The 22842-nt window shown below is 44.0% G+C and overlaps 1 protein-coding gene across 1 annotated transcript; it reads right to left on the bottom strand.

The window, feature by feature from the left end:
• Positions 1–6299: 6299 nt before the first annotated feature.
• LOC137417867 (uncharacterized) lies at positions 6300–21537 on the bottom strand. The gene is made up of 5 exons (XM_068103800.2): positions 21273–21537; positions 14929–14991; positions 12824–12886; positions 11834–11977; positions 6300–7748 (listed from the first exon to the last, which is right to left on the bottom strand). Exons 1-5 carry the CDS (start codon positions 21430–21432, stop codon positions 6601–6603), a joined length of 1578 nt encoding a protein of 525 aa, XP_067959901.1. The 5' UTR covers positions 21433–21537; the 3' UTR covers positions 6300–6600.
• Between the last annotated feature and the right edge of the window lie 1305 nt (positions 21538–22842).

The raw sequence follows: 22842 nt of genomic DNA on the forward strand, positions 1-22842 counted from the left end.
AAACAAACAAGCGCCAAACTAAGACATGCGCCAAACTAAGACATCCACGAAACAAACACATCCGCCAAACTAAGCCATGTGCCAAACTAAGACATCCGCCAAACTAACACATCCGCCAAACAAACACATGCCCCAAACTAAGACATCCGCCAAACTAACACATCCACCAAACTAAAACATCCGCCAAACAAACACATCCGCCAAACAAACACATGCGCCAAACTAAGACATGCGCCAAACTAAGACATCCACCAAACTAACACATCCGCCAAACAAACACATGCACCAAACGAAGACATCCGCCAAACTAACACATCCGCAAAACAAACACATGCGCCTCACGAAGACATCTGCCAAACTAACATACCCGCCAAACAAACACATGTGCCAAACTAAGACATCCGCCAAACTAACACATCCGCGAAACAAACACATGCGCCAAACTAAGACATCCGCCAAAGTAACACATCTGCCAAACTAAAACATCCATCAAACAAACACATGCGCCAAACGAAGACATCCGCCAAACTAACACATCCGCCAAACAAACACATGCGCCAAATTAAGACATCCGCCAAACTAACACATCCGCCAAACAAACACATCCACCAAACAAACACATGGTGTTTCACGCTGTAGAAACCAAAGCTTTCAGAATCATTGGAATCTCCCGCGATGAAGCTGATTCCGAGGGCCTTTCTCTCACTCATTGCAGGCAGGTTGGTGGTCTTTCTGCCTTCTACCGATTCCTCTCCGGCCTTGCTCCCCCAGCTCTCTCTGGGCTCTGTCCCACAAATATTCCTTCAGGTCGCACAAGATCTGCCAGCAACCCTCTTATGGTTAAACTGCCAAAATCAAGACTCTCTGCTCACCTTCACTCCTTCATTCCTCTTTTCTCCTGCCTCTGGAACAAACTCCCCCACTCTCTTCAATCCCACTCATCCCTCCAGGTCTTTAAAACAGCTGTTCACCACCATTTTTAAAATCTTCCCCCATCCAAAACCTTGATCTTTTCTACCCCCGTTAATTCACCCCAGATCCACTTTTTAGAAATACCGACTTCTTTCCTGGAAGTTCTCACAGTGTCCATGTGTTTTATACCTCTCCCACCCCCCTTCCCCATGCCTCCTCCCCCCAAGCCCTCTCACTCCCACAAATCTCCTGATGACCCTGTTATCTGCTGTTATTAGTCCCCTAACGGTGTACACTGGAGGGGACTATAGGTTTGCACGCCGTCCCTCCGTCTGTCAGTCTGTCCGTCCGTCCGTCCGTCCGTCACGCAAAGAACAGTTTTCCGGACTTTTTTTCTAAACTCTTAATGCTAATTATTTCAAACTTGGCACATGGTTTCCTCATGACAAGTTCGAACTTCACGACGTTTCGATCATTTTTGACAAGGTTATGGCACTTTGAACTTTGGGAATTCTGATAATTCTGATGATCCTTAACTCAGTGCCATTTTAAGTTTTAATTTCCTTTAAAAAAGATTTTCTCTGCAATAATAGGATCGATTGAGATCAAATTTTCACCGTAGCAGGGACTCGGTCTGTAGAATATTTTAATGGTAATTATGACGTCACAGGTCACGTGGTTCGGCCGCCATATTGTTTTCGTGAAATCACGAAAACCCATTTTTTCCTGCAATGGCTGAACAGATCCAGGCCAAACTTTGCAGGCAGAATCGCATACCCATGACGAACAAAAAAGTCAGCGAGCATGACGTCATGTGTCACATGGCTTCAGAGTTATGACGTTTTTAAGCATGAACCTTTAAAACCGAGCCACTCCCTCATTTTTGATCCAATCGAGGGGAAACTTCACAGATCTGTTCAGCATGTCAGTCTACTAAAACGTCCTTTTGGAATTTGCGATAGGGCACGTGGTTTGGCAGATATCGTTAATTAAACGAAAATATTTTAAAAATGGATATCCCTTGTTTATTCTGGAGTTCTCCTCAAGCCGCACCGCACGCCCTCATCCTCGTCTCGCGAACGTCAAAAGCGCGACACAGCGTGCGCTTTCGGGAGGGGCGGAGCCAAGCTGAGCAACATATATATACACATCGATCATTGATCGTGAACCGGAAAATATAATAAATTACTGATATTTAGCGACTCGAAAGGTTCTTTATCAACAACTTATTTTGTCGTGCTTCTGCTGACCTGTCTGCAAGGTGTATAAATCGAAGTCCCGAGTGCGAATCACAGGTGAGCCCGTCCTGAGGTAATTAGCGATTGGGAACGATTCAGAACCTGTGGGTAAATAACCCTTGGTAATTTCCCCAACAGTTTTCCGGACGACAGACTGCCGGTAGGGGACATGTATTGCAGCGCAATATTCAGAATGCTTGTTCTTGTGTGCTTCCCTCTCTCTCCCCATCTTGTCTCCCGCTCCCTTTATTGTACGTTTTGTGTGTCCTTTATTGTACGCTTTGTGTGTCCTTTTTTTTTTGTGATTGATGCTTAGCTCTTACACGAGCCTCGATCTTGTATACCAAAAAAAAAAATCGTTCTTTCTATCCATGGTGGGATAGCTAAATGATGAACTCGCCGACTCAAGTTAATTGAAGTAATCAGATTTAATAAATGGGGCAGGGGAGATTGGAGGACAGAAAAACATATGAACAGCAATTACAGGATCATTGTACAGAACTGTACTGTAACAATCAGATACAGATTTTACACTTATAATTCCCCTGCGCCCATGATAATCCGTTTGGCTTAACCGTTTACCATAACCATCACTCGACAAACATGACACACTGGGAAAATACACAAAAAAGATGATTGGCAAGCCCAGAGGTTAGACCTTGGCGAAGTGTCCAGAAGCCGATAGGAGGTGACTGCTTGTTCTGCATGTCGACCGAGGAAGGAACACGAAACGCTACTTGTTCAGCAACGCGCGTCTCAGTAGCCCTCTGTGAAAGCTCGGCACATCCAGCAACACCGCGGCGAAAGCAAAACTCCCTTCAGACTCGAGGGGACAATTACAACCGTGTATACGGGTGTTCTTCAGCTGCTTTCATCTGCTCGCCTATAAGCGCTTTTTATCTCAGTCTTTGAGAACTTTTTACCGTCTGCCGATCTTGATAACCTCTTGATAACTGCTCCAGCACACAATCAACTCGAAGGGATTCATAGAATACTTACCCTGCGCAGTCAACTTGTTGTGAGCCAACTCTTCTGTTTTTGCACATTTTTTTCTTTGATCCAATATGGCTGCCAGACCACGTGAGCGATGACATCATACATTTATATTCTCTAATATAATTGTTGCATAGATCACGCTCAATACATTTCAAACTGATCAGACTAAGCATTGTACCTGTCGAATTATGATGTCATAATTATAGCACCAATGATGTCATCGTTAACAACACATTCCCCATATGGAGTTCTTTACAATGAGCCATGTTTCAATTTTTCCATGCAACGATTTTGGAGATATAGGTGCAACATTTTTCGGTTTTTCCAAGATGGCACCTGTACCACATGACCTATGACGTCATGATTGTCATTAAAATATTCTAAAGGAGGAGGCACTCCTATGGTGAAAATTTCATGTCCATCAGACCAACAGTTGCTGAAATTTTTAAAATAATGATCGGATGGATGTGTTGTATTTGTCTAATTATGACGTCATAACGAAGGCACCGATGACCATCATTAACATATCTTATTCCCCATGGGGAGTAGTTGACAATGAACCTCGTTTCAATTTTTTCCATGGAGTGGTTTCAGAGATATAGAGGTGCGAAGCTTTTCCAAGATGGCGCCTGTACCACATGACCAATGACGTCATAATAATCATTAAAATATTATACAGGAGGAGGCGCTCCTATGGTGAAAATTTCATGTCAATCAGAGCAACGGTTGCTGAGAAAATGAAGTTTTAAAATGCAGACACGTGCGGCACACGTACGCACCTGAATGCTTAACCCCGCTTTTTGCTTCACGAGCGCAGGGTAATGAACTCTCAAGACCACGTACGACTTTCTTTGACGGATTGATGGGTCCAATTAAAATTTGTCTTGACACACTTTGACACGTTGTAACCTTTGTACACAAGTACCATACTCCTATGCTACACATTTAATAATGACATTTATACTGTGTTACACCCTTTAACCCATATCACATCCCCACAACAATATGTTATGTACATTGATTGTATGTATATTATATCCTTTGTGGATACGGGTGCTGCATGTGCTTCATTCAACTGGACATCACCCGACTGGTGAGTATGTGCCGTTAACCTTTGAATTTATATTTTCTGCAAATAGTTGCTTCATAATGAGGAGTACAAGTACAACGTGCAGAGCCAAGAGGAACAACGTGCAGTTGATTCCACCAACAAGGGCGGCTCTAGAGCAACATGTCAAGAGGGCGATTTACCAAGTAGGTCATATTTGGGGACAGATACTGCTCGGAAGCTCATGTCTTGTAATTGCTCCTTAGCCAATATGTCATCGATCGCGCGTTGAAAGCAAAGCACTCCGTTCGTTACTCCAAACTGTATGCGACAAAACTGATACAATCGTTGTCCGGACTGAAATCCCGTATATGGCCTCTCTGACTCCCTTATAGGTATTTGATGATACGCAGATTTTAGGTCTAAAGTACTAAAGATGCGGTACTTAACCACCTCTCTTACTAGATTGTCCATTTTTGGCAGACGGTATGCGTCTAATTGCGTGAATCGGTTTATCGTTTGACTATAATCGATGACCAATCGTTTCCTGTGGTTGTCTGTGTGCACGCCGAGCACCTGGGCTCTCCACGGAGACCTACTTGGCTCTATAATACCCTCCCGTAGTAAGCGTTTAGTCTCGTCCGCAATGTATTGAGTGTCGGCATGAGTATACCATTGGGACTTCACAGTTTGGGGTTTGCAATCGGCCGTCAGGCTAGAGTGTCGGCATGAGTATACCATTGGGACTTCACAGTTTGGGGTTTGCAATCGGCCGTCAGGCTAGGGAAAAGAGCGGGCGGCTCGATGGCCATTTCTGCCAGGCCGCACACCGACAGTGTATTTTCTCCTTGACCAAAATGCATTTCTAAATGCTCATGTCGGCGCAAGAAATCGTGCCCGAGTAGTACGTCCACACATAAATCAGCCATGATTGCGAGTTTGATGTCGGAATACGATACATCATTTACTACCAGATTAACTGTACACAAGCCCTTGGTGCGAACCCACAGTCCTGAAGAAGCCAGGTAGATGTGACGGGTAACTTGTGCCACGGGCCATCCGTAGCGGAGCGCCAACGCTTGACTGATGAAGCTTGAAGTACTTCCGGTGTCCACCGACACGTCGGCCGGGATTCCCTCCATGAGCAGCACGGCGCTTTGCCAACTGCACGATATTCCCGGGTCTCCGGAGCGCGTCAAGTGCGAAGTGTTGGTTCCAGCGAGAGTCGCGCGCCGTGTCTTGGTCACGCGACATACCTTCGCGAAGTGATATTTTCTTCCGCAATTATGACATGGCATCTTTGGCGGGATAAGATGCCCGAGGGTGATGTTTATTGCCGCAGAAGTAACATTTGGCATTCTCTGAAGAAGAAGACGTGGCAGCCGCGGCGCTCAAACTTTCCTCATCCACAGCGGGCTGTGCAGAAGCAGATTCCGAAGCAGCGGCCGGGAGCGTCGGCTCCGGGCGAATCTCGGCCACAGCCCCCGCAGTTAGGTAGGGACTTCCATACGCCTCCGCCCAAGTTTGCGCCAGTTGCAATACACGAGCTTGATTGAACGCTTGTTGAAGAGTCAGAGTAGTCTGCTCGAACAACCTTAGTCTGATAGCAAGCGAGACAATACCTGCCACGAAGGCATCTCGCATTAGATCGTCTGTCGACTCCGCGACCGTACGCGGTTCCATCAGGCAATCTTTCCCGAGTCATCTCAACTCCTGTATGTAATGATCTAGACACTCTGACGGATCCTGGCATCGACTCGCGAACATATGGCAGCCGTAGAGGGCGCTTCTTGGTTTGACGAAGATGTCCCTCAAGGTCTCCACGGCCGTTTCATACGTTTCACAATGAGAGATGTAGTCATAAACTATATCACTCACGTGACAGGTTAATACCGAGAGCCTTTGCTCCGCGGTGAGGTCAGGTACGACAGCGATGTAGTTCTGGAGAGAGCTATACCAATGTCACCATTGGCCGGCTGCATTCGTCGCCTGAGGATCCCCACAGAAGGTCTCAAGTCATAGCAGCTTGTCCATCGCTCCAAGCATAGAATTCAAGTAAATTAAAATGAAGTGAAAATCAACTGATGTCCACAACAAACTCGAATAGTGAGCTTTAATTCACTTGAATGCAGCAACATCTATATGAAAGAACGAGACACTAATAAGCAAGCATTCTCAGTCACTTTAAGGCAGTGTCAGATATAAGGTATTCTAATAGTTGTTCTCACCAACTTGTAGCCAAGACAATTGCAATGTAACCCGTCCCCCTTCAACCCTTCAACCGGTGCTTTTATAAGCAGCGGTGGATAAAGAACGAACTGCATCTTTAATCAGTGCGTGGGAGGAGCACGAAGATATTATCCGTAGTTTCACATCAGTGTTTGGTTCCTATTCCTGGAGCCTGACCTATTTTTCTTGTGGGATCGTTTGCCTGGTACGTTTCCTTGAATGAGCAGTGCCGCTGCAAACTACAAAGTGTTGATTTCTTTCAAGGGGAGATGATTTTGGTGTCATTTTTCTGAGTGCTCGGTTTGTTCTCCTTACTGGTGTTTTTCTCTGTTGTTTTCTATTCGATGGAGTCTTGGTCTTTCCCTGAGTGGTTATGCGTTTCATCTCTATTTTATTGGCAAACTCTTTTTCCAGCAGACGATGCTCATCTTTGCTCTGCTGTTCTTCCTCATTATCATCTGTCGTTTTAAATCTTGTTCTCCTGTGCGAACTTTTTTGATGTTGCTGCAAATGTGATAAGTGAGCAAAGGTTTTAGGACACAAAGAACACTTGTGTAGCTCTTCTCCTGTGTGCATTCTTTGATGGTTGTATAAATTTGATGATTGAGCAAAGGCTTTCGGACACAAAGAACACGTGAACGGCTTCTCTCCCGTGTGCTTTCTTTGATGAATTTTCAATTCTGAGATATAAGCGTAAACCTTGCTGCACACAGAACACTTGTGTGGTTTCTCTCCTGTGTGTATTCTTTGATGGTTGTTTAGATTGGATGATTGAGCAAAGGCTTTAGGACACAAGGAACACTTGAACGGCTTTTCTCCTGTGTGAATTTTTTGATGTTGTGACATATATGAAGAAGAAGAAAATCCCTTTCGGCACACAGAACATTTGTATGGTCTCGCTCCTGTGTGTATTCTTTGATGTCCATCTAAACTGGAAGAATGACCAAACGTCTTGTTGCATACTGGGCATGTGTACGGCTTCTCACCAGTGTGCACTCTTTGATGAATTTTCAATTTTGAGTGGCGAATGAATCCCTTGCTGCACACAGAACATTTGTGCAGTTTCTCTCTCGTGTGCATTTTTTGATGTACTTTTAAAGATGACAATACAGTAAATGATTTGTCACACACATAACACTTGCGTGGTCCCTCACTTCCTTGGATATCCTTGGGGGTCTCTGCACAACATTTACAAATGCGTGTGCAAGACAGGCTGCTATATTTGTCCGTTTCTTGACAAACGCTTTGTGTCATGTGCTGATTGAAAACTTCCATGTCAAACAACTGGGAACAGTTGGTACAAGAAACCTGTTTCACTTGTTTCTCTGTAAAGACAAGTCACAAAAATCATCAATAATTCACACTAACTCAGTAAAATTGACATATATTTCACTCAAATCTGATTGAACGTTGGCCATATATCTACAGTGCCTTCAGAAAGTATTCACACTCCTTAACTTTCTTCACATTTTGTTGGGTTACACCCTGAACTTTAAATGGACCAAAATGAGATTTTTTGTCACCGATATACAAACAATACCCCATATGTCAATGGATTTTTTTTTTTTAGAAATTCCTACAAAATAATTAAAAATGAAAAGCTAAAATGCATTGAGTCAATAAGTAATCAACCCCTTTTCTATGACACTCCAAATTGAGCTCAGGTGCATCCAATTTCTTTTGATCATCCTTGAGATGTCTCCACAACTTGATTGGAGTCTACCTGTGGCCAATTCAATTGATTGGCCATGATTTAGAAAGAAACACACCTTTCCATATAAGGTCCCACTTTTGACAGTGGATGTCAAAGCAGGAACTCGACCATTAAGTCCAAGAAACTGTCCATAGAACTCTGAGATAGAATTGTGAGGAGACATAGATCTGGGTGGGGAAAGGTATAAAACAATTTCTGGAGTGTTGAAAATTCCCAAGAGCACAGTGAGCTCCATCATTAGGAAATGGAAAGAATATGCAACTACCCAGACTCTTCCCAGAGCTGGCCATCCGACCAAACTGAGCAACTGGGCAAGAGGTACCTTGATCAGGGAGGTGACCAAGAACGAATAACCATTTTGACAACTACAGAGTTCCTTTGCTGAAATGAGAGAACCGGCAGGACAACAGTCTCTGCAGCACTTCACAAATCTAGACTTTATGGGACAGTGGCGAGATAGAAACCACTACTGAGAAAAGGCACATGACAGCACACATGTCGCAACACTCTTATACAGGGACTTTATAAGTGCAGTATCGCTTTTGACTGATGCTTTTTTGGCTAATGGTTAACTTCCCAAAGGGAGATACTGTATCTGGTTGAGTTGAGCTTCTTAACACCGATGCGAAGGCCATATGCAATTCCTTTTGCAATTCCGATTTTTTGCAACTTTTGCAACACCGATTTTTGCAAGAAATTTTGCAACACCAATGCAATTCCTTTTGCTCTCACATCAACTCATCCTGGGAATTCTTCCAAAGTAAACTGCTCTCTCTCATGCACAGTTTTATCCCATCTCGTCTTCAGTTGTCATACCCTTCCTCCCGTCCATGGTACACGGAATCTTGTGGTGAGGCTATTGCCCAGAAACAACTTGCTTTCGTCTCCTGGAAAGCAAATCCAATGGAAGGAAATCTCATTTCCTTTCACAAAGCCCAAAACAAGTGTGTGTCCACCCTCAGGAGAGCCAGGAAACAATATCTCTCCGTTCCCAGGACAGAACTCTCTTATGTGTCTCCCTCTTCCAAATCCTGGTGGCGTCTGGTCAAATCTGTTTCTGGTGTTTGTTCCCCCTCAATCCCCTCCCTCACCTCAAACGGCCACATGGCTGACTCCGCGCGTGAAAAAGCTGAATGCCTCAACTCTGTGTTTGCCTCTAAATCTTGTGTCCCAAACCCATCCCTCTCTGTACCCACCGTACCCAGTCGTACCCAGCTGCTCCTGAACTCTGTGTCCTTTCCTCCTCACAAGGTGGAAAAGTTTCTGTCAACCCTCGACTCTGATTCTGCAACTGGACCTGACGGCATCAGCCCACGGGTCCTAAAATCTTGTTCTTCCGCTCTTTCACTCTCTCTCTCTGTTCTCTTCACACTCTCTTTTGCTCAAGGTCATCTGCCATCTGCTTGGAAATCTGCCAACATCACCGCTTTGCACAAAAAAGGTGCAAAAACAGATCCCAGCAACTACAGACCAATCAGCCTTCTCTCAATTATCAGTAAAGTCATGGAATCCATCATTGCTTCAGATATGAAATCTTTCCTCTTCTCCAATGGCTTGATCTCTGATCATCAATTTGGTTTCAGACCTGGTCACTCTACTCTGGACATGCTGCTACTGCTTTCTCAGCAATGGATGGAGGTCCTCAATGCCAAACAGGAAATTGGAGCTGTCTCCCTTGACATATCACGTGCCTTTGATACGGTCTGGCACCCCGCTCTGCTCACCAAACTCTCCTCTGTTGGTATCCATGGAAATCTCCACGCATGGCTGGCGGACTTCCTCTCTAGTCGTAGTCAACGTGTGGCCCTGAATGGGTTTCTCTCATCTCCTCTTCCTGTTCAGGCTGGAGTTCCCCAAGGCAGTGTTCTGGGCCCTGTGCTTTTTCTGGTCTTCATCAATGATCTCTCCGACTCTCTTGAAAATCCTCTCTATCTCTTTGCTGATGACTCTACTCTCTGTCGCTCCATTCTTCATCCCTCAGATCGGCAGTCTGCAGCCTCCTCACTCTCTGCAGACCTGGACAAAATAACAGACTGGGCAAACAAGTGGAACATGTCTTTCAATCCTGACAAATCTCACACTCTTACGATGTCTCTCCGAAAAGACCGACTGCACAACCCTCCCATCTACTTTCTGAATAATCCTATCCAAGAAGTTCTGTCACTCAAACTTTTGGGTCTCACTATCTGCCATGATCTTTCATGGGAAAACCACATTTCAAATCTGGCCTCCAAAGCCAGTCGCCGACTGGGCATCCTCCGTTGTGCGGTCCTTCCTTGGCACACCTGAGCTCCTCACCACGTACAAGGCTTTCATCCGCAGCTCAATGGAATACTGCTCTCTCCTCTGGGCTGGTGCTCCTGCCTCACACCTAGCTCGTCTTCATGCTGTTGAAAGCAAAGCATTCAGAATGATTGGAATCTCCCGCGATGAAGCTAACTCCAAGGGCCTCTCACTCACTCACCGCAGGCAGGTTGGTGGTCTTTCCGTCTTCTACCGACTCCTCTCTGGCCTTGCCCCCCCAGCTCTCTCTGGGCTCTGTCCCGCAAATATTCCTACAGGTCGCACAAGATCTGCCTGCAACCCTCTTATGGTTAAACTGCCAAAATCAAGACTCTCTGCTCACCTTCACTCCTTCATTCCTCTTTTCTCCCACCTCTGGAACAAACTCCCTCACTCTCTTCAATCCCATTCCACCCTCCAGGTCTTTAAAACAGCTGTTCACCACCATCTCTTATCTTCCCCCATCCAAAACCTTGATCTTTTCTATCCCCGATAATTTCACCCCAATTCCACTTTTTGAAATACCAACTTCTGTCCTGGAAGTCCTTGGTGTCCTTGTGTTTTATACTTCTCCCACCCCCCCCCCCCCTTCCCACGCCTCCTCCCCCCAAGCCCTCTCCCTCCCACACATCTCCCTGCTCTTAAATGTTGTGTGCTCTCAAGTGTTTGCGTGCTTCCCATTCTCTTGTCTTCCACTCCCTCTTTTTATATATTTTGTTTGTCTGGTTGATTTGTTTGTGAAGTAAATGTCAGCTCTTTCACGAGTCTCGATTCAGTATACAAAAAAAAAAAAAAAAAAAAAAAAAAAAAAATCTGGCTGGGGTTTGTCAATGCACAGGGTAAATTAAAAATGATGGTATTTACTTATTGACCATGTTTTGGAGGAGGGAGGGGGGATGGGAGTGGGAGATAAATGAGCTGCGAAGCCATTATAAATATATATTGTTTTGTTTGGTTCCGGGACCACAAGAGAAATTATACTAGATGTTTGCATCTATTGGTAAAAGGAGGAGTGTGTGCGTGTGTGTATGTTATATCCACTGCCTCCACTAGCTTGCATCAACAGGAAATTATAGAAAGTTGGTACCTCTCATCCATGGATATTTCTCGTGTTTCCTATATTTCTGTGAGTCTGTAATTGTAATTGTAATTTAATGTAATTTGCTTTTAGGAACAGAACAATTACAGGTGACGATTTTGAAATTGCCCCTCTTTCGTCAAATGCTGAAAATTATGTTAAGAAGATGATTTGAATCACAGATTTTGCACTGGATTTTGCAACGGTACGTTAAAAGTGCCCAGTGGGCAGAACCAAGTCATTGAAAACACGCACACACATGTCGTGCATGCGCAAAAGACCTGGTTAGCATTGATAAGTCATTTCAAAAGTCCTCTATACAGAGCTCGGCTTACCTTCGAGCAGCTGAGCAGCTTTGCTTGGCTCCGTGGGTCGAGAATCACATGGTTCCTGCTTTACATGATCATTGCTTAAAGCATACTGGGAAGTCTGAAGAAGGTTGTTTTGGAAAGTTTTGGACTTCACCACTTGAGCTTCACCTGTAAACCATGTGACAACTGTTCATTACAATAAAGGAAGTGATAAACAAGCAAATCAAAACCAAAACAATCGTCCTACGTAGAGGAGAAACATATGGGGTCTCGTACAGACATTTTCCTATTTAACTAAAGAGGTCAACAAAGGAGGGGGTTAATGGAAAAAACAACAACTTGTGAATCTGAAAGGGCAGACTGATCTGAAAATAGAGGAAGTGCATGATGAAATGACATTTTGGTGGTCTTGCCGACAAGCTGGGTACATTCCATTTCATTATAAAATTAATTATGTGAACTCTTAATTTGTGCCCTGAGATTATTATCTCCACCTCACTCGGCGCTTTTGCTAAAAATCAAAGTCCTGAACATTAGCCATGGATGGCCTGGTTAAACAAGGGGTCACTTTTGATCATCACCTTTTCACTCCTCCTACTTCTACAAGTGGCCCCACTCCTCACACCCACTTTATAGCCAGACTTGTTCTCTTAGTCTGCTCCTGTATCCTAGTCTTTAGAGTCTTTTCTCCCCTTATTTTGTGTTGTACAACAGGAGCGTCCATCGAGAATGACGATACTTTTGATCCAAATATTTTATCTATTTCTTTTTCATCATAGCAGTCAGTACACAAGTTTACCCTGAACATCTCAAACAAATATTGTGTGATGCTTCAATTTGCAGAGGGGAATCCGTTATTAATGAGCTGGATCATTAATGATGTGGCCTAACGTCAATGTGTGACCTGTGGCCTAAAGACAAGTTTAATAGCATCTCTCACAACCCCCTGTACCAAGTCCATGCACACATGACTGTCTGTAACTGGAACAAGCAGAATGTTGATGTGGTTTAGACCTTTCTCTTGAGATATTGAATCATCCTCAAATTCAGATTTCACCTTCACTTTCATAATCAAACCTGAAAAAAGAAAAACATCACATTGAAACTGAACTTTTATATTTTTCCAAATTCTAAGGCTCATGGAGGATGAAATACACAACTATTTCATTACACAGGAACACAACTTACACATGCGTGCACGCACGCACACACACACACACACACACACACACACACACACACACACACACACACACGACTTAGAAATCCAACTAAACAGGGGGGAACAGGTCCCTCCCCCCCCCTCAGGGGCAAGGTTCCACCTCAATATTAAACTTTTAATTCCACATTGAATCACAAGAATAATTGGCATTAACATCACACCAAAGCAATACACACTGCCTCACACACTACACACTTGTATTGTGTACTTGTTACTCATAAATAAATAATGACTGTCATTTAATCAAGATCGATCAGAAATTTCAGATAGCAAAACAAACAAACATAGCGTTCTAGTTTTATCATAAACTGGTATATAGCCATCAAAAATGACCGGTTGGAACAGTTTATTTGACGATGCAGCCGCATGAGCATGCCAAAGTCTGAAGCCTGGGCCTTGTGTCAGGTGTGCTTATATCTTCTTTATTTATTAGATATCCTATGGACATAAATAAACACTCGGTTTAGTCTGCACATTTTGCATGTCACGTTCAGCGAATTTCACCTCCCTGTGCCTTGTATTTATTGTGATTTTTTAAAAACGCGCTTCCGTACACCGACCTTGAGGCTCGGTTTGCAAGCCACCATCTTCATTTCCAATGTAAGAGACATAATTACTCTTCTTTTGGGTCTTTGGAATTCTCAGGGTCTTTTGGGTGCTCAAGCTCTTTTGCATCCTTGGGATCTTTTGTATTTTGGGTCTTTGGGATCTTTTGTATTTTGGGTCTTTGGGATAATTTGGTCTCTGGGGTCCACTGGGTCCTCAGGGTATTTAAGGGTCTTTGGGGTCTTTTTGGTGTTTTGGATTGTTTGGTTCTGTGGGGTCGTTAAGGGTCTTCGGGGTATTTTGGGTTTTCAGGGATTTTTGGTCTTTGGGGTTTTTGGGATCTTTTAGATATTTTTTTTGGTCTTTGGGGTGTTTTAGTCTTTAAGGGTGTTTGGGATATTTTGTGTCTCTGGGGTCTTAATGGTCTTTTGGGTCTTTGATGTACTTTGAGACTTTGGGGTATTTTGTGTCTTCGGAGTCTTTGGGATATTTGGGTCCTTGAGGTATTTAAGGGTCTTCTGGGTCTTCAGGGTATTTTCAGTTTTCAGGGTCATCTGGGTATTTAAGGGACTTTGGATCTTCAGGGTCTTTTGGGTCTTCAGGGCATTTGGGGTATTTTGGGTCTTTACGGGTCTTGGGGTCTTTTCAGTGTTTTGGGTCTTTATGGGTCTTTGTGGAATTTTGGGTCTTCAGGGCCTTTTGGGTTTTTGTTGTATTTTTGGGTCTTTAAGGGTCTTGGGATATTTTGGGTCTTCTGGATATTTAAAGGTATTTGGGGTATTTTGGGTCTTCTGAATATTTAAGGGACTTTGAGGTATTTAGGGTCTTGTGGTCTTTTGGGGTGTTCATGTTATTTTGGGTCTTTGGTGTATTTTGGGTCTTTAAGGGCCTTGGGAATGGGGGAATGGTGGAGGGGGGACGGGGTGGATGGTGATGGGGGTGATCTTTGGGGGAATCTGGGGTCTTCAAGGTCTTTTGGGTTTTTGTGGTCTTTTGGGTATTTAAGGGTCTCCATGGTCTTTTGGGTATTCAAGGTATTTTCGGTCTTTAGAGTCCTTGGAGTCTTCCGAGTCCTTTTGGGTCCTCAGGGTTGTCTGGGTCCTTGGGGTATTTTGGGTCCTTGGAGTCTTTTGGGTCGTCTGGGTCCTTGGAATCTTTTAACCAGTGGGCACACAGTGGTGTTCAAATATTGCCCATTACAACCCCCATTCAAATCCCTTCAAAAGCACAACTCAAAGCCTTTAAAACCTACCCTTACGAAGGGGGACAGACACACACACAAACACACGCGTTTTATATGGTAGAGAATAACTAAAGAAAACTACAACATGAAGTATGTTGTCATTGAGACCTTTGTCGAGCGGGGAGGACTGGTCCAGAAAGTCGGATTCCACCTTGACAGCCACAATAAAATCTGAAAAAAAACCATCGCACTCAAACCCAATTTTAAGGGACATTTCTAAACAAACTCATCACAACACGTGTTCAATAAGTGTTTGGTGTTCAATCTACGAAAACTACTTCTTTGAAACATGTTTGAAAAAGGTAAACCCGATGATCTGCCCCTGTTGATCAATGCTTGCCAAAACGAGTCGTTCAAATAACCTTTGAAATGTATTTACTCTTAATACATTATTAACACAAAACTCACTGGTTGGTTAAAACAAAGACCAAATGTTCAAACAAAGACAAACAATGGAAATGTAGTACAAGAGGTGTTGTTTAATGTTTGGTTATGATAGTCTGGAGCCACACACAGTTAATACTTGTATTGTGTACATCTACAAATGCGTATTGGAAATGCAGAATGCAAGATGAAATATACAGGGTGAGTCAGAAGTAACGCCCTATTTCTATATATATATTATATATATATATATATATATATATATATATATATATATATATATATATATATATATATATATATATATATATATATATATTTCTGTCAGTTGATTGTTTGCCATTTGTATTACAGTGTACAAGAAGGTAGAAATAAATGAATGACATGTTTATCTAACCATTTATTCGGGGGAAAATTATTACGGAAGTGTACCAAGCTGTTTTACTTGCAATTTTCAAAGTGCCCTCCCTCGTGATCGATGCACAATTGCAGCTGAGCAGGCACAGAGTGGCACACACGCTTGCAGAGTTCGATATCAATTTTCTCAAACTTTGCAGTGATTTGAGCCTTCAATTCCTGAATGGTATGAGGCTTTTCACGATAAACAAGGTCTTTCATGAGCCCCCAAAGAAATAAATCTGGAGGTGCAACGTCTGGGGAGCGTGCCGGCGACTCGATCGGACCGCGGCGGCTGATCCACTTTCCGGGATCCACTTTCCGGGATCCACTTACACTTCCGTAATAGTTTTCCCCCGAATAAATGGTTAGATAAACATGTCATTCATTTATTTCTACCTTCTTGTACACTGTAATACAAATGGCAAACAAACAATCAACTGACAGAAATATATATACATATTGTTACGGAAACGGAGTACGGCTCTCCCCTTAGCAAGAGGTCGTTAGCCCCTTGTCTTGTTAAGCTGACCATCTCCGATCCTGGTACTTGTAACGCTCTCCCGCGGGATGGAACGGATCAGGGTTATGGGTCCAGGGTTTATCCCGAATACCGTTAGTGCACGCACACAGTTCACGGTATATATAAACAGAAATCGGGCGCTACTTCTGACTCACCCTGTATTCTAGGAAACGTGTGGAATATTCTACATCAGGAGTTGCACAGACTTCAACCTTTAAATTATAACAACACTTTGTTCGCTCCATGTAAAACTGCTTTTGGTGGTTGTTCTTGGAGATGGAGAAATAGATTTGGGAAAAAGGTGATTTTGTTGATCTCATCCACACCGCATCAATACCTCACAACCGCCTCCACCACAAGGAGCCAGAAATCATCCATGGAATCCTGGAATGTCTTTACATACACACATGGAGAGAAGTGAAATCCGACTGTGTTTCCATGGATCATCGGAATAACCAAGAAAATTATTCAAAAACCGTAACGTTTATCAACAAGAGAAAAATGACCACAGTGTGGTCACCAGCTGCGACGTGTAGAATCATGAGGATATCCGTTGCAATATGCGCTACCAAATTCGACCAGTCATTCAATTATACACATGCACTTTGGGTCTTCAGGGTCTTTTGGGTTTTTGTGGTCTTTTGGGTATTTAAGGGTCTCCATGGTCTTTTTGGGTAGCGTCCTTTTGTCTTTCAGCTAAATTTATTCGGGTTTCTTCAAACAAATCGCGATTTTAGTCCGCGATGTTCTAACCTCATACCAACGCACGTCCGACTGTATGCGCATGCGCTATTCAATAATTACACCTAATTTGTGTCAAGTTCTGTGAAACGAGATTGATATGAAAACATTCATGTTGTCTTTGTTGCTAAATTTATTCTGGTTTCTTCAAACAAATCGCGATTTTAGTCCGCGATGTTCTTACCTTATACCAACGCACGTCCGAGTGTATGCGCATGCGCTATTCAATAATTACACCTAATTTGTGTCAAGTTCTGTGAAACGAGATTGATATGAAAACATTCATGTTGTCTTTGTTGCTAAATTTATTCTGGTTTCTTCAAACAAATCGCGATTTTAGTCCGCGATGTTCTTACCTCATACCAACGCATGTCCGAGTGTATGCGCATGCACTATTCAAAAAGGCACCCCAACAACAACAACAACGCGGTCCTCTCTTAGAGCTGCTCATCGCAGCTAAAAATATAACGATATATTGGTAAAGTACACCTTGACACAAACTCAGAGGTTTTGTTGATTGTAATCACAAAATAAGGATGTCTGTCATGGCACTGTTTTACATAAAAATCCCGATAATTTCGGAATGGGTCGTTGGCAAAACATCCTGTGATGTCATGATCAACAGCAGTCAATAATGACAACCAATGCTGTGACAAAGGAAGGAACATCTCAAAAGGTCAATCATGTGTTTCAGCACCCTTTGAAGGAATGACTGGTGCAAGCCTCTTTCTCATGCCCTGAAGAATCCACCGGAAATAATCAAAAAATAATTGTTGCCATTCTTGGTGCAAAGCAGCTCAAGCTTTTGGGTCTCACTATCTGTCTGCCATGATCTTTCCTGGGAAAACCACATTTCCAATCTGGCCTCCAAAGCCAGTTGCCGACTGGGCATCCTCAGTCGTGCAGAGTCCTTCCTTGGCACACCTGAGCTCCTCACCACATACAAGGCTTTCATCCGCAGCTCAATGGAATACTGTTCTCCCCTCTGGGCTGGTGCTCCTGCCTCACACCTAGCTCGTCTTCACGCTGTTGAAACCAAAGCTTTCAGAATCATTGGAATCTCCCGCGATGAAGCTAACTCCGAGGGACTTTCACTCACTCACCGCAGGCAGGTTGGTGGTCTTTCTGTCTTTACCGACTCCCCTCTGGCCTTGCCCCCCAGCTCTCTCTGTGCTCTGTCCCCCAAATATTCTGACAGGTCGCACAAGATCTGCCTGCAACCCTCTTATGGTTAAACTGCCAAAATCAAGACTCTCTATACACCTTCACTCCTTCATTCCTCTTTTCTCCCACCTCTGGAACAAACTCCCTCACTCTCTTCAATCCCACTCCTCCCTCCAGGTCTTCAAAACAGCTGTTCACCACCATCTCTTATCTTCCCCCATCCAAAACCTTGATCTTTTCTACCCCCGTTAATTCACCCACAGATCCAAAATTCTGAAATACCAACTTATTTCCTGGAAGTCCTAGCAGTGTCCATGTGTTTTATACCTCTCCCACGCCCCCCCCCCTTCCAATGCCTCCTCCCCCCAAGCCCTCTCCCTCCCACAGATCTCCTGATGTCCCTGTTTTCTGCTGTTATACCTGTGTGCTTCCCTCTCTCTCCCCATCTTGTCTCCCGCTGCCTTTATTATATGTTTTGTGTGTCTGTTTATGTTTTTTTGTGATTAATGTTAGCTCTAACACGACCCTCGATCTTGTATACAAAATAAATATATATATATATATATATATATGAAATAAAATATATATTTAAAAAACTACTAGATTACGCACAGAAGGATCCATTTTCTTTAATCCACACCGAAGAAGAACCCAAACATGCGCCATTGGAGATCAATCAGGACTCCTTGTGGCCAGGACAAGACTGCAGTGGTATTTGTTTTGGAAGAAGTCGATAACTGCACATGAACGGTGGGGTCTGGTATTCTCCTCAATGAATACTAAACTAAAGTGGGTGGTTGTGAATACGAAGTGGGTGGTTGTGAATACGAAGTGGGTGGTTGTGAATACGAAGTGGGTGGTTGTGAATACGAAGTGGGTGGTTGTGAATACGAAGTGGGTGGTTGTGAATACGAAGTGGGTGGTTGTGACTACTAAGTGGGTGGTTGTGAATACTAAGTGGGTGGTTGTGAATACTAAGTGGGTGGTTGTGAATACGAAGTGGGTGGTTGTGAATACGAAGTGGGTGGTTGTGAATACGAAGTGGGTGGTTGTGAATACGAAGTGGGTGGTTGTGAATACGAAGTGGGTGGTTGTGAATACGAAGTGGGTGGTTGTGAATACGAAGTGGGTGGTTGTGAATACGAAGTGGGTGGTTGTGACTACTAAGTGGGTGGTTGTGAATACTAAGTGGGTGGTTGTGAATACTAAGTGGGTGGTTGTGAATACGAAGTGGGTGGTTGTGAATACGAAGTGGGTGGTTGTGAATACGAAGTGGGTGGTTGTGAATACGAAGTGGGTAGTTGTGAATACGAAGTGGGTGGTTGTGAATACGAAGTGGGTGGTTGTGAATACGAAGTGGGTGGTTGTGAATACGAAGTGGGTGGTTGTGAATACGAAGTGGGTGGTTGTGAATACGAAGTGGGTGGTTGTGAATACGAAGTGGGTGGTTGTGAATACGAAGTGGGTGGTTGTGAATACGAAGTGGGTGGTTGTGAATACGAAGTGGGTGGTTGTGAATACGAAGTGGATGGTTGTGAATACGAAGTGGGTGGTTGTGAATACGAAGTGGGTGGTTGTGAATACGAAGTGGGTGGTTGTGAATACGAAGTGGGTGGTTGTGAATACGAAGTGGGTGGTTGTGAATACGAAGTGGGTGGTTGTGAATACGAAGTGGGTGGTTGTGAATACGAAGTGGGTGGTTGTGAATACGAAGTGGGTGGTTGTGAATACGAAGTGGGTGGTTGTGAATACGAAGTGGGTGGTTGTGAATACGAAGTGGGTGGTTGTGAATACGAAGTGGGTGGTTGTGAATACGAAGTGGGTGGTTGTGAATACGAAGTGGGTGGTTGTGAATACGAAGTGGGTGGTTGTGAATACGAAGTGGGTGGTTGTGAATACGAAGTGGGTGGTTGTGAATACGAAGTGGGTGGTTGTGAATACGAAGTGGGTGGTTGTGAATACGAAGTGGGTGGTTGTGAATACGAAGTGGGTGGTTGTGAATACTAAGTGGGTGGTTGTGAATACGAAGTGGGTGGTTGTGAATACGAAGTGGGTGGTTGTGAATACGAAGTGGGTGGTTGTGAATACGAAGTGGGTGGTTGTGAATACGAAGTGGGTAGTTGTGAATACGAAGTGGGTGGTTGTGAATACGAAGTGGGTGGTTGTGAATACGAAGTGGGTGGTTGTGAATACGAAGTGGGTGGTTGTGAATACGAAGTGGGTGGTTGTGAATACGAAGTGGGTGGTTGTGAATACGAAGTGGGTCGTTGTGAATACGAAGTGGGTAGTTGTGAATACGAAGTGGGTAGTTGTGAATACGAAGTGGGTGGTTGTGAATACGAAGTGGGTGGTTGTGAATACTAAGTGGGTGGTTGTGAATACTAAGTGGGTGGTTGTGAATACTAAGTGGGTGGTTGTGAAAATGTGGAACAACAACGTGATCAAAAATGTCCCTACAGTACCTTTCACCTCTCAGGTTAACCTGTACAGTCAAGTTAACAATCCCAGCAGGCAGCTCCAAGTATTAAAAGGTCGAAGGGGTCGGAATTGTTTGAAGGGGTCTATTGGGTCTTAAAACGTCTAAAAATGGTCAAAAGGATCTACAAGGACACGCACGCCCAGACAGACACACACGCACGCCCAGACAGACACACAGACCCAGACAGACAGACAGACACACACACACACACGATTGCAAAATCCCGTCTCTTGCTGCGCTAACAATTTTGGGATCCGGATCGTCAACAATATCGATTCGTCCTGCTCGCACATGTAACCTGTAGCTACAACAAGATTCGTCCTCATCCGTCCATAACTTTTTGAGATGTCGCACTCAGAGACAAACAGACAGCGGTGAAACATACAACGTCCCTTCACCTTCAGTGGCGAAGTTAACAATAAAGGAGGGAGTAGTTTTGTAGAATCCGAGGCAAGAAGAGGAAACGATCCCGAACTTCTCCTCAAATTCGTCCATCAACGAATCTGCTCTCAGGAATCAAAATGTCAGTTCGAGCTCCGATAACAACGAACGAGATCGATTCACCGGCTCAGGAGATCGACACGATATTGTACGAGGAAACCCGCTCAGCACATCGACACGATCTTGTACGAGGGAACCCGATGAGCACATCGACACGATCTTGTACGAGTGAACCAGATCAGTACATGGTGTGGTTCCCACATAAACTATTAACGTACATAGCGCACAGCACGGACACCGCACGGGAACAAGAACGGCACGTACCGGGTCCGAACTCCTTGTCCCCGGGAGATTCTCCCGGACCGAGCAGGTTCCTCCCATCGGAGATTCTCGTGGATCCCGGAGGGTTCACCTTGTGTTTCTCACCTGAGAGATCTCGGTTCATCGGACACAGCTCGGTGTTTGTAACTTCGGGACAATTCATTCTGGTACAAAATAACCGAGGGACAGCGAAACAGGGAAACACGTGCTCTTCTTCCTCCTCAAAGATTCTTCTTCTTCTTTAACTGCAATGGCGTCTTCAAAGACTCGAGGGAGTCATCGCACAGGAAAGAAGAACAGAGTACAGGAGCGCACAGGTAGTTCAAGCCAGTCCAACAATGTACGAGTGAAGACCTTGCACTCTCAAGCTATGTCTGAAACTCCTATAACTCCACAATTCCAAGCCGCAGATTCACCACAGAGTAACGATTAATTTTAAAATATTCCAGGTTTTGTTGTTTTCCACGTGAAGAGAAGGCGAGTTATCGCCGGCATCCTGAACAAATACATTTCAAATTCCTGCCTTCGTCAAAACAGGGACCTGCATCAGCGGCACGGCTGCGTCATCAGACAATGGCGCTACCCCGCAGCCTTGTGCTGCACTGAACAGATTAATAACAAGAAGACTACACAAAGAAGAAGAAGATTAAGTTGCAACGGAGGAAGAGGTGTCCAGGTTTATTTCCACACTCTCGACAAGGGGAAGGAAAAATAAATAATAATTACTTGATCACATATGTGTGACAGAGTATGTATATATATATGGGCATTTCCAAAAAGGTAAAGTTTGTGGTGGAATTCTTGAAACAACAAATTATCAACGATCAGACAACGAGACAACACGACGAGAAAATCATTCCGAGGAAAAACAAACACAAGAAAGGACAAAATGACGGAAAACAAGAATTGTTTGAGTATTTATTATAAGGGAATATTTTGTGCAATACCCGGGACATCACGTGTTGCTGTTGGGATACGGGTAAGTTTTTGAATAAGGATTTAAATCTGTAAATGGACGGCTGGGCTTAATGGTATTTGAGACCCTAAATAACAAGTTGTTATAGGATCTGACGATGTGTGAGTGTAGGGTAAGAACCAATTGTTACAGGATCGGACGATGTGTGAGTGTAAGGTAAGAACCTATTGTTACAGGATCTGACGATGTGTGAGTGTAGGGTAAGAACCTATTGTTACAGGATCGGACGATGTGTGAGTGTAAGGTAAGAACCAATTGTTACAGGATCTGACGATGTGTGAGTGTAGGGTAAGAACCTATTGTTACAGGATCGGACGATGTGTGAGTGTAAGGTAAGAACCTATTGTTACAGGATCTGACGATGTGTGAGTGTAGGGTAAGAACCTATTGTTACAGGATCTGACGATGTGTGAGTGGAGGGTAAAAACCTATTGTTGCAGGATCTGACGATGTGTGAGTGTTGGGTAAGAACCTCTTGTTACAGGATCTGACGATGTGTGAGTGTAGGGTAAGAACCTATCGTTACAGGATCTGACGATGTGTGAGTGGAGAGTAAGAACCTATTGTTACAGGATCTGATGATGTGTGAGTGGAGGG

Source organism: Myxine glutinosa, chromosome 5, assembly GCF_964187855.1.
Source record: "Myxine glutinosa chromosome 5, kmMyxGlut1.1, whole genome shotgun sequence".
NCBI lineage: Eukaryota > Metazoa > Chordata > Myxini > Myxiniformes > Myxinidae > Myxine > Myxine glutinosa.